Here is a 13,457-nt window from a genome sequence, read left to right as displayed (position 1 = left end):
TGTTTTTCAAAGTTAAAAAGTGTTTAAATAAGTGTTTAAAATGTGCACAGTTCAGTTGAATGATAAAGTTTACCTTCTCTAACTTAATGTTGTTAAACTGAATGCACATAACAAACTGAAATATCAAAGTTAAAAACAACACTGAAATATGAGCGTGCAGTTTATCTTTCGATCAGATGCATGTGAAAGTTGTGTTTGTTACTATAGCAACAGTAGAATCTTGTTTGCGTTTTCTTCTAGAATCATTGTTGGTACAGTTTATTTTTTATATAAAAACAATGTACACTACAGAATCAATAAGAGCACTCCGACCACTAAAAACACTGTAATTCGCACCCTGCCTTCAAGTGCTCAACATACATTATGTATATGTACTGTGATGCTGATGTACTGTACACAGCAAAATCAACTCTGCTCAGAGTACATATGGTCCCTCTCTAAATAGTGTTAAAATAACACTGAAGCAGAGTTAGAGTTAATAAGATAATTAAGCAATTAAGTAAGTGATGATTGAGCGTTAGTGATGAACACCTGCTGTTAACAAGCAGAATCACTGAAGAAAAGAGAAACACAAGAACTACAACTGACTTCAGTCACAGCCTTATTAATTGCTTCATTATCTCATTAACTTTTACTCTACTTTAGTGTTATTTTAACACTATTTAGAGAGGGACAATATGTACTCTGAGCAGAGGTTGATTTAACTCTGGGGATTTTACTGTATATGTTGACGATTGCACTATATGAGTAAAGTTAACAGAGTAAAGTTAAAGTTAAGTATCTGTTAAACTGCCTTCTTGACGTCATTACTGACTTTTAACTGTTTTTTTTTTTTTTCCTGTTATGAATGTATGCTTGTTTAGATATTCTGGTAACACTTTGGTATGCGGAAAACATACTCACTATTAACTACAACTTTTGCTTCAATAAAATCTTAATTTACTGCTTATTAACAGATAGTAAGGTAGTTGTTGTAGTGTTTAAGTTTAGGTATGGGGTAGGATTTAGGGATGTAGACTATGGTCATGCAGAATAAGGCATTAATATGTGCTTTATAAGTACTAATAAACCGCTAATATGCAAGCTAATAAGCAACTAGATAAAAGTGAGAATTGTTCGTCATGCTAAAGTGTTACCGATATTCTGTCATAAAGTACAGAAAGCTAAATTGTAATGTTGTTGGTTTGCATAATAAAAATTATGAGTTATGAGTGGGTTGACTATGTCTATAAATAAAGGCTTTAGATGACTTGAAATTGCAGTCAAAAGTGCAAAAATGTCCCAACCAATGTCAAACTTACGCCCTTGGTTTCAAGGTTGTTTTTTAGGAAAGGGATTATTAGCAGAGGGATATATTACATCAACTCCTTCACTCATCATATCCTGCTTGATTTGCATAAGCCAATCTGACATGTTCTGTATGCATGCCGCTGCCCTGAAGAAAACTTTATTAGTGACTCATGAACAGTGTTGGGGGTAACACATAACAAGTAACTTGAGTTACTGTCACAGAACCCTTGTTTCCCTGGACTTCAATTCCCAAGATCCTCCTGTTCTCCACACCTGCACTACTTCCCTTAGCTCCTCATGCACTCATCACTCACCTGACTCTATTGTCAGCACTCCCCATATATTGCACTCACTCCCTTCACTCCTCGTCCGTTCTCTGTTGTGTTAACGTTATGTTTGGTGTTTCCTTGCCTTTGTTTGATTAAAGCTCTATGTTATTGTGGAAATCCGTATCTGCCTCATCTCTACACCACCATACCGTAACAGTTACGTAATCAGATTACTTTTTTCAAGTAACTAGTAAAGTAATGCATTACTTTTTCTATTTACAACAAAATATCTAAGTTACTTTTTCAAATAAGTAACGCAAGTTACTTTGTTTTCACATTTATTGACTGACAGCTCTCCTCTTCCCATGTTGAGAGAAATAAAGGTCAGAGGTGTTGTGTGTGCTGTGTGAACATGATGGTTATTGTAGTTCTAGACCAAATGTGAACATGCATTTACTCATCTCACTTGCACAAAAACAGAGTCAGTATTCCTCAACGTGAAAAAAAAAAAACAGTGAAATGCAAACTCAGAATTGTACACAAACCTGTAATTAAATATATTAAATTACACAAATATACTTTATGTATTTAATCTCACTTTATTAATAACCAATGCGTTTGCTGCTGACCTTCAATTATCTAATTCAACCATACTAATAAGCAAAAATGACTTTAGATTAGATTTAGAAATAAGAGTGTTTTTGAACTTTCTTTTCCTGTATCCTATTCTTCTTTAATCCAGAATGGCAGCACAGCTGAAAGGTTTGTTTGAGCTGCGCCCTCTACTGTGCAGGCGTAAATATGCATTTCCTTCTGGTTTAAGCTTATTCATTTCACTTTTGGTGTGAAAGGGTCTTTACATTTGACAAAAATAGAAAATTAAAAAACAAACAAGCAAGCGCAGCCCAGAAGAGAAAAAGTAACGTAACACATTACTTTCCATAAACTGTAACTAAGTAACTCAATTTCAAAAACTTTCCCCAACATTACTCATGATGATCTGATACTAGACATCTCCTGCAAAACCTGTATAGACTAATATGGACACTTGCTTTTATTGTGCTTTTTTATAGTTTGACAGCCACTGGTCACCATTCACTCACTTCTCCTTTTGTGTTCCAGGGAAGAAAAAGAATTACAGGTTTGGAATGACATGAGGGTGAGTAAATGATGACAGGATTTCCATTTCCTTTAAGGAGAATAAGGGTACAGTAAAGGAAAGTTAGTCATATGCCATCAGCCATCCAATCAACACCCACGCTATGAACCATGACAGCTTTGTTTGTTTGTTGTGGGGAGTTTGAGATCCTGGAGAGTGGGAGAGAAATTACATTTATGTATGGGTTGAAGAATTAGTCTTGTGTGTTGTCAAGTCAGGGCTGATCTTTGATGTTTAACACGGTTAAGTTATAGGATCTTTATTTATCGCCACATGACCTGGGAATTTATTTCCACTATTTTCATGTGATGTCGCCATACAACGGCCTCATGAGTTTATTACAGGGACAACCTCCCTGGTATTTTAAGTACTTTGCTCAAGGGCACAATAATGATGGCCTGAACTTTAACCACCACACCACCCACCCAAAGATGCACTGATGTTATCAGGAACTAACCGGTTCAGCAAATGCATTGTCCCACAGAACTGTAGCTGTAGCATTGTTGTCTTGACTTCCATGGACAATTACCACCACAGGCAAAGACAGAGTCTGGGGAAAAATGTGTGGATGAGAAAACTGAATGAAACCAGTTGTAATTGACTTTACTATACATAATTACTTTAATAATTTTCATTGTATAATACCGTTCAAAAGGTTGAGGTTGGTAAGATGTTTTCTTTTGAAATAAATAAATGATACATTTGTTCAACAGGAATGCATTAAATGTTTTAAAAACTTTTGAACGGTAATGTATAGCATAAATATAACAACTATAATTGTTTGCTTTGTACTGTTAAATATACTAAAACGTTCATTTTAAAATCAATGAACCAAAAAGCAACTCTGGTCTAAACTTTACATGGTCATTCATTAAGGCATGAATGTTTAAAAATTAATGACAATCTTTGTGACTAACATGTGTAAGTTATATTATTGCTACATCCCTATATGCGGTTCGTAACCATTCTAACTTACTAAAGAGACTTCTCAATCTCACCTTAACCTGAAATACCAGCTCATTTCCCCCAACACTGAACTGTGATTCAAACAAAATGGTGAACTTCTCCTCTGTAACAGACTCCGCCCCTCTGCGATCTGAACGCCTGATCCGCTTCAGAGACTACAAGACAAATGAGAAAGAGAGAGAAATATACCAAGTGTTTATTATAAAGAAAGTTTTTATTATCTTGAAGTAAAACATTTTAATTTAAACTTCATTTTATTACAAACAAATAAAATATAGTGTACAAAGTGAGATTTAAATAAATTATAGTGTACAAATCTACAGAAATATAATTATTTTGTTATTGTTTGTTATGGTTAATGCGTAGCCGAGAGTAGATAGGCAGAGTAAATTACAAATAAACTTAAATGGTGGATTACAGGATACTTTGAAACCCCTTATTGTAACAAAAGTTCACACACTCTTACAGAAGTTTTCTCTAAAGTTAGCCCTTAGACGGCCATAGTGCACTCACCATGTTTCTAAAGTGTGCACTGAGGGTGCCTGTGGTCTGGTGGTACTCCATCACACAGTTGTTATTCAAGATCTCGCCACTGCTGTCACTGTTAGACAGACACATATACAGAGAATATTATTCTCCATGTAGATGTAAAGATGGAGGTAAGCATTTTAACCAAGTTCAGAGTCCATTAATCAGCAAATGCAGGTAAAAATTGGGTTTGTGCATAAAAATTTGTGTGAGGATGGTGTATCGGGATGCCTCATGCTTCGTTTTAGCAGCTCCAGGCATATTAGGCCAATTCACAATGAGTAATCAACACACTCAAAGGAGTTACTAAATGCAATGTGTTGTGTTTGTGCTCACTTTCTGGTGTTTTCATTCTTGAGCAGGGCCTTGGCCTGTTGTTCGCTGATGATGGTGGCTTTGACCTGCGGTGGGTTCATGTGCACGTTGAGTTTCCCACCTACCAGCAAACGCACTGTCGCAGCAAATTTAGTTTGTGTTTTCAACACCTGAGGAGGCTGCTTTTCGATGATAAAGGTACTGCAGAGAAAACACACACACACACACACACATATTTACTGTACATCCTTATCCATAAAACAAACTGTATATCAACAGGAAAAAATGCATGTACACCGTCGTTCTGGGATCAGAATGTTTTTTTTTTTTTTTTTTTTTTTTTTAAGAAATTAATATCTTTATTCATCAAAGATGCATTAAATTGATAAAAAAAAAAAAGTGACAGTAATGTAGAGCTGCACAATTAATCATAAAAATATCGAGATCTCGATTCAAACATCCACGCAATCTTATTTTATTAATGACGACAAAACCATACTGGAACATTCAAATGTGTTTGTGCTGCTGCGCTGAGCCAGAGAGCAGTTTTAAACCACCACATTTCTGTGTTACAAATGTTCAAATGATCACAGAAGTACTAAGATAACAGTTTAAATTTAGGATATAAACACTGATGTCAACGATAGTGTAGCAAACCACCTTTTGTAACTAACTTGGCCTTGGCGCTTCAAATAATGGTTGTATCAATTCCTAAGTGATTGTTAAAAAATGTATTTGTCATTGAATCATTTATTCAAAAGATTTGTTCAAAAACATTGATTCATCCAGTAATGAAACAAGCATTTATTAATGAGTCATTGAGTTCATTCAAACCATTTTTTCCCAAATTATTATTAATTAAATTAATTAAACATTATTCCAGCAATTAGAGTCCAGCAATTAAAATTTTGTCAGAACCTCTAATAAATTACATGTTATTTTGTTTTGTTTATATTCAGAATCGTTGGAGAATCGTGATCTCTATTTGAAACCAAAAAGATTGTCATTCTCATTTTATCCAGAATCATGTACCTCTAAAGTAAAGACATTTACATTGCTACAAAAAAAATAAAAATGTAAAAAAACCTAATAATATTGCACACTATTACTGTTTTTAACTTAAAGTAAATGCAGCCTTGGTGAGCATAAGAGACTTCTTTCAAAAACATTAAATAATCTTAAAGAATATTAAAGTATGCGCATACCTTTTTCAATTAATAGTCTAGTAAAGAGAGGACATGGAATGATGAGGAGAAGAGGGGGGAACTGGATCAGGAAATGTCACAAGCGGGATTCAAACTAATGTCACCCATATGAGCATTTTTGCTGCATTCCATTCAAATTAAAAAGTCTGAAATTAAATTTGGAAAAGTGCAATAGAACATTTATTTAAAAACTTGTGGGGAAACCCACAAGATGCAGGTGTATGATGAATGTGATGGAACCCTTTTAAACAAATAAAATACATAATTGTTCATAAATTGTTTTGTTTTTTTATTTAGGATAAATAAATAAATAAATAAATGTATTTATTTTCTAAAAATGAAAAGTTTTAAGCGTAAGGTTAAGATTAGTCTCTGTGCAATATCAGAGCATGTGCACTGCCCACCAGGCCACATCTCCGACTAGTTTGTGGTAATTCAAATTGGATTCATTTTGAAATGTGGTTATGGTTTGCATGTTAGATAGCTACACAACCATTTTGTCACACTTGATGGAGATCCATTCAGACAGTGATGGTTTTTAAAAGCACAGTTCCATTAAGCTCGGTTGTTTCAATGACTGCTTGGCCTGAGGCACCAAATACACACACATGAATGAAGCCCCACATTTATCCTGTGTGGTAGGTGTGAACACTGATAGCATGAGATATTATGAGGAAGAGAGTGAAGGAGAGCAGAAGTTTGTAGACATCCTTAGTGTGCCACAAAAGTGACGACTGAATGTCTCTGACAAACGGCCTCTGTTGATTTCTCATGGATTCACATGACCACATGCAGGGTGAGTAATACATAAAGACTCATTAATTTGGCATTGAGATCTTATGATTTCATAAAATGTGAGAATGAATGATGTGAAAGGATAGTTCACCCGAAAGGAAAATTGCGTCATCGTGTACTCACCCTCATGCCACTGCAAAACCACAATAAGAACTAATGCACGGATCCAAAATACTGATAAATGTGTTGTCTATATTTCCCTCTGGAACAAAAAAGGACTGGGGATTTCAAGCTTCAAAAAAGATGCAAAAGCACGATAAAAGTATCATGAAGTGGTACATATGACTTGGCTGCTGAAAATTCAGCTTTGGAATAAATTACAGTGTAAAATATATTAAAACAGAAAAACTTATTTTTACAAGGTGCATAAATGATGGTTCGTGACAGAGGTAGCAATGACCAGTTCAAGAATGAATCGTGTCTTTTGAGTCAGATCTTTTCAATGATTGAATCGATCTAGATCACTTACTGATACTTGATAAATCAAAATTCTCTTATGAACTTTCATGGACTAGGGCAGATATTTTCTATTAATAATGATTTCTGTCTGTTTCACACACAAAGCTACTGTACTGTATGGCTTCAGAAAACTTAATATAGCACATGAATTTTATCTACCACTTTGATGCGTTTATAATGCTTTTGTATTCTTTCTGACGCCCATTTATTGTCATTTCATGCAAAAAAGTGACCAGCACATTCTGTGTTATACAGTGGGTACGGAAAGTATTCAGACCCCCTTAAATTTTCACTCTTTGTTATATTGCAGCCATTTGCTAAAATCATTTAAGTTCATTTTTTTCCTCATTAATGTACACACAGCACCCCATATTGACAGAAAAACACAGAATTGTTGACATTTTTGCAGATTTATTAAAAAAGAAAAACTGAAATATCACATGGTCTTAAGTATTCAGACCCTTTGCTGTGACACTCATATATTTAACTCAGGTGCTGTCCATTTCTTCTGATCATCCTTAAAATGGTTCTACACCTTCATTTAAGTCCAGCTGTGTTTGATTACACTGATTGGACTTGATTAGGAAAGCCACACACCTGTCTATATAAGACCTTACAGCTCACAGTGCATGTCAGAGCAAATGAGAATCATGAGGTCAAAGGAACTGCCTGAAGAGCTCAGAGACAGAATTGTGGCAAGGCACAGATGTGGCCACGGTTACAAAAAAAAATTCTGCTGCACTTAAGGTTCCTAAGAGCACAGTGGCCTCCATAATCCTTAAATGGAAGATGTTTGGGACGACCAGAACCCTTCCTAGAGCTGGCCGTCCGGCCAAACTGAGCTATCGGGGGAGAAGAGCCTTGGTGAGAGAGGTAAAGAAGAACCCAAAGATTACTGTGGCTGAGCTCCAGAGATGCAGTCAGGAGATGGGAGAAAGTTGTGAATGCGGCCAAGTACAGGGATATCCTGGACGAAAACCTTCTCCAGAGTGCTCAGGACCTCAGACTGGGCCGAAGGTTTACCTTCCAACAAGACAATGACCCTAAGCACACAGCTAAAATAATGAAGGAGTGGCTTCACAACAACTCCGTGACTGTTCTTGAATGGCTCAGCCAGAGCCCTGACTTAAACCCAATTGAGCATCTCTGGAGAGACCTAAAAATGGCTGTCCACCAACGTTTACCATCCAACCTGACCGAACTGGAGAGGATCTGCAAGGAGGAATGGCAGAGGATCCCCAAATCCAAGTGTGAAAAACTTGTTGCATCTTTCCCAAAAAGACTCATGGCTGTATAAGATCAAAAGCATGCTTCTACTTAATACTGAGCAAAGGGTCTGAATACTTAGGACCATGTGATATTTCAGTTTTTCTTTTTTAATAAATCTGCATAAATGTCAACAATTCTGTGTTTTTCTGTCAATATGTGGTGCTGTGTGTACATTAATGAGGAAAAAAATGAACTTAAATGATTTTAGCAAATGGCTGCAATATAACAAAGAGTGAAAAATTTAAGGGGGTCTGAATACTTTCCGTACCCACTGTAAATATGAAAGAAAGTCATATGGTTTGAAATGGCATGAGAGTAAGTATTGTTTGGATGAACTATCCCTTTAATAATTCTTTCTAGATTATTTATTAAAGGGTTAGTTCACCCAAAAATGAAATTTCTGTCATTAATTACTCTCTCTCATGTCGTTCCACATCTGTAAAACCTTTGTTCATCTTTGGAACACAAATTAAGATATTTTTGATGAAATCCAAGAGGTATCTGAGCCATGCACAGGCAGTAACTGAGCAAATACTGCGCAGGCGTTCTGATGTAGAACCTGGAAGCGCTGAACTCTATACAACATCAGAGACTGACGCGGGAGAGAAGCAATTGTTGAATAAAGCCGTTATTCTTATTCTCGCCGCTTCAGAACATTAAAGTTGAACCACCGTAGTCAAGTGGACTGTTTTAACAATGTCTTTGCTACCTTTCTGAACTTTGAAAGATGCAATGACGTTGCTGCCTGTGTGTGGTTCAGATACCTCTCGGATTTCATCAAAGTTGTGTTTCAAAGAAAAATGAAGGTCTTATGGGATTGGAACGACATGAGGGTGAGTACTTAATGACAGAGATTTAATTTTGGGGTGAACTATCCCTTTAAGAACCCTTTCATTTATAACTACTTAGACTTGTAGGCTCTATACTTAGTGGAAAAAATACACACGCATACAAAAAACTGGAAGAAAGCTTATGCATGTCTTTGAATGTGGTGCAATGTCACCATGGCAGCTAATATGACGCCTTCAAATGCATTGTGAAGACAACACTGAAATTGTAGCAATCCCTAGAAAGATTGATATAAGTGAGGATATTGGTTGTGTTGCTCCACTTTACAATCACTTAAGCTTAATTGCACTGCTATTCTCTCTCTCTCTCACACACACACACACCTGGTAACTAAAGCTGAGATGATGTCCGTGATGGTGCTGTTGAGTTCGGTCAGCAGCTCTTCGATGGGGCCAGGAATGGGCAGCTGCTGTCTCAGATGCTCCGCCCTCCGGATCTGCTGACGATTCTGCCAAATGGTTTCCGCTAGCTTCTCACACCTGTGCACACACACACACACACACAAGCAGAAATGCACAACGAAAGCATAAATTAAAGATCTGTTGTGTGAACAAGTTGTGCATGTGTAATGTAAACACAAATGTTTTGTGCAAAAGCACATGTCTCTGATTATTTACATAACTGTCTTAGTGTGTATTGTATGTGTATAGTGTAGGCAGAAGTTAGCTAAATAGTCCAAGTCATATTTAGCTTTTAATTCATTGTGAGCCTCTGGTATGAATGTATGTTTTGCTTTGTATTTTTTTTTTTTCTTCACTCTCTGTTTTGTTCAGCACTTTGGTTAGTCATGTTTATGTCATGTTATATATATATATATATGTGTGTGTGTGTGATATTTTTAAACTCCGTTTATATATATATATATATATATATATATATATATATATATATATATATATATACACACACACACACATATATTTGATACGTCCTAAGTAAGCGTGTGTGCGCACCATGACTGTAGTATGTCCAGTCCTCCCTCAGGCGGTCCACCATTGCCAGCCAGCTGTTGACGTCTCTTCCACTGAATCAGCTCATCGTCAAGAATCACCGTCTGCTGTTTCCGTAGCAATGCCAGTGTCTTCTGGTGTTTCTCTGCCAAGCCCTGAGAACACACACACACACACACACACACACACACACACACACACACACACACACACACAAGCTCATATGACACACAAACAGATGAGAACATATGTACTGTACTCATGTAAATAACAACGGCCCTCAACTTTAGTACTGTACTTTAAATCGAATGAGTAACATGAAATGGAAGTGTTGCTTTCATTTTAAAGAAGACATATAATGGAAAACAGTATCTTTTGAAATGAATGTGTTCCTCATTTTAAATGAAAAGAGGTTAGCTAATCAAAACTAAAAGTTAATTTACATATACACTGCCATTCAAAAGTTTGGGATCGGTAAGACTGTTAATGTTTTTAAAAGAAGTCTCTTCTGCTTACCAAGGCTACATTTATTTCATTTGAAAAAAACAAAACAAAAAAACAGTAATATTGTAAATATTATTAGTTTCTTTCACTCTCATTACCCAAAACTGAGGTGCACTTGAGCAAGGCACCTAACCCCCAATCACTCCCCGGGGGCCGCAGCAAAAATAGCTGCCCACTGCTCCAAGTGTGTGTTCACAGTGTGTTCACAACTTGGATGGGTGAAATGCAGAGCAAATTCCGAGAATGGGACACCAAACTTGGCTACATGTCACTTAATTTTAGAATGATTTCTGAAGGATCATGTGACAATGAAGATTGGAGTAATGATGCTGAAAATACAGCTTTGATCACAGAAATCAATTTAATTTTGATATATATTAAACTAGAAATTTTAATTTGTAATAATATCTATTAATTTCTTTAAAAAAACCTTTCTGACCCCAAACTTTTGAACAGTAGCATAATAGTAGTATAACAGAATAATGATACAAATGTTTAAGACGTGTCTCTTTAAAGCATGTGCTATGAATGTTACAGTTTGAGTGTCGTATTATGCTAATGCTATGCACACTATTCATCTCGAGCATGTATGTGTGAGTACCAGTCTGTATTTCTGCAGGGTGTTGGCCTCTCGGGTCAGCCAGGCCTCTACTGTGGCTCTCTTGCTGAGCAGGCTGGGCTCTCGTAGCTGTCGGTCTGCTGGAGGCAGCGTGGCCAGACTTGATAACTGAGCTGCACAGAGCAGACAGGAAGATTTAGTCCACAAACATAATCTTTGAAAAAAAAAAGAAAAAAAAATTGCATACTCTTGTATGTAGAGGAGCCATCTAAGTATGAAAAATGTGGGTTATTAATCTAGCAATTCCTGGCAAGCACAGTTTCTTTCCTGAGCTGACATATTTTCAGTTATTTATTGCAATTTGACTTGATTTGGAATTCAATACTATGCTCAGAAATTATGCAAGCATACTGACTTTTTTTTTTTTTTTTGCTAAATGAAGTACAGAATGATAAAATAGTCTGTGTATATGACTGTGTGGTTATGTGTTTGTATGTATGTCCTGTAGCTCAGCAGAGCTGAGCATGGCGCTAGCAACGGCAAAGTTTGATTTCCAGAACTGATGAAAAGTATACTTTGAATGCAAGTATACTTTGCCCCATGTATAAATGTAAATGTGTGTGGATGTATACCCTGTATTCTGAGGCTCTCCTGGTATTGTATAATGAAGTACTCCTGGTTGTGCTGTAGTTTTCTGAGGTCATTCTCTGTGTCCTGAGTCAATACTCTGAGCTCCTCAAACACCTGGTTTATCTGATGGTACTTCTGTGACATGCTGTCCATCAACCCGCCCACCGGTGAGCTTGACTGCCAATCACAGACACACATGAGTGACAACCATGTTCAGTTTCACTAAAATTACAATCTGAATATTTCAGAAAAGCATGGAAACATGATAAAATTGTACTTTTTTATTATTATTATTTTTTTGTTTAGCTTTGATAAAATAGCAGGATGAAGAAAGAGTGGGGTTTGTAGATTCTTTTAGCAATGGTTCTTCTACTAAAATCCCACAAACCAAAGTTTCAATATGTGCTGTAAGTCATTTTAATTTCTGGCCCAGTGCGTAAGAATAAGCAACAGAGGTGAGGTTATTTCCTTTACTATCACGTAAGACTGGGTTCCCGTATATGTGTGATTAAGCAAACTAAATACTGTTTGTGTAGTGCATACATGGTATGTGAACATAAATATTATGCATTGAGTGGATGTACAGTACAGGTGTAAGAACATAAGGTATGAGTGGGCATTTTCATGTGTATGTGAGCTTCTAGAGTTACTGATATCGTCTTTAGTTTTATGACTTTATGGGATGTCAGTTCAGTTAATAAAATCTAAAATTTCCTCTTTTACTCTCATAAAACTAAGCACTCACTTGGCAGGTATCATGAATTTGTGTGTAGTGTGTATATATCTACACATGCACAAAGCAAACGCACAAATTTTATTTTTGAAGATTGTAAAAGTCAGTCATGTACAGCAGCCCTGTTTATTACCCATAATGCTTTTTAAAGTTGATTGAACTCACTGAACTCAATGCCCTTGATTTAAACCAAGAACATAACATAATTCTCTCTTTTTATAAAAAGATAAAGAGACGTTACAAACCGTTTTTAATGGTTTGTTCAAATGAAGTGTTTATAAATCAGTTGAACGCAGAGAGAACTCTGAGTAAAATTATGGGGTGTGTAAAATGTTGAAATCATATGCAATGGAACAATCTGGGTTCCCACACATTTTGATCAATGAAATTCTGTGACTTTTCCATGACTTTTCCAGTCTTCATGATTCATATTATACATAAAAAAAATAAAAATAAATAAATAAATCTATCTATAGACATAATTTTACAGACATCTCGGGGCAGTTTTCAATTTTCATGTTGGGTATCAATTCTTGGAATTAAATGATTTATTAATAACTATTACAATAATCGGTGTAACAAAAACACAATATATAGACTTATGTTCAAACATTTCAGAACAATAATTGTTTTTAAAGAAAATATTAATTTTAACCAGAAAAGATGCATTAAATTGATAAAAAAGTGACAGTAAAATATTTCATATTGTTACAAAAAATCAATTTCAAACAAATCCTGTTCTTTTGAACTTTCTATTCATTCAAGAATCCTGAAAAAATATTCCATAAAAATATTAAGCAGAACAACAGTTTTCAGAATTGATAATAATAAGAAATGTTTCTTTACCAACAAATCATCATATCAGAATGATTTCTGAAGGATCATGTGACACTGAAGACTGGAGTAATGATGCTGAAAATTCAGCTTTGCATCACAGGAATAAATTACATTTTAAAATATATTCAAATGGAAAACAG

At 35.7% G+C, this 13,457-nt stretch overlaps 1 protein-coding gene across 2 annotated transcripts in view; it reads right to left on the bottom strand.

Moving 5' to 3' along the window:
* The window catches only part of stat5a (signal transducer and activator of transcription 5a), a 99,413-nt gene that overhangs the window by 19,227 nt on the left and 66,729 nt on the right, over positions 1 to 13,457 (bottom strand). For both annotated transcript variants that reach the window (XM_048209350.1, XM_048209341.1), the window contains 8 exons: positions 11,750 to 11,924; positions 11,160 to 11,290; positions 10,058 to 10,209; positions 9,428 to 9,583; positions 4,549 to 4,728; positions 4,198 to 4,285; positions 3,717 to 3,839; positions 3,176 to 3,268 (listed from right to left, as the gene is read on the bottom strand). In XM_048209350.1, the coding sequence (XP_048065307.1) occupies positions 3,176 to 3,268; positions 3,717 to 3,839; positions 4,198 to 4,285; positions 4,549 to 4,728; positions 9,428 to 9,583; positions 10,058 to 10,209; positions 11,160 to 11,290; positions 11,750 to 11,924 (1,098 nt within the window). The remainder of the gene's footprint in view (positions 1 to 3,175; positions 3,269 to 3,716; positions 3,840 to 4,197; positions 4,286 to 4,548; positions 4,729 to 9,427; positions 9,584 to 10,057; positions 10,210 to 11,159; positions 11,291 to 11,749; positions 11,925 to 13,457) is intronic.

The sequence above is a fragment of the Megalobrama amblycephala genome, linkage group LG1 (assembly GCF_018812025.1).
Source record: "Megalobrama amblycephala isolate DHTTF-2021 linkage group LG1, ASM1881202v1, whole genome shotgun sequence".
Taxonomy (NCBI): Eukaryota; Metazoa; Chordata; class Actinopteri; order Cypriniformes; family Xenocyprididae; genus Megalobrama; species Megalobrama amblycephala.
This window is presented reverse-complemented; position numbering and strand designations above follow the sequence as displayed.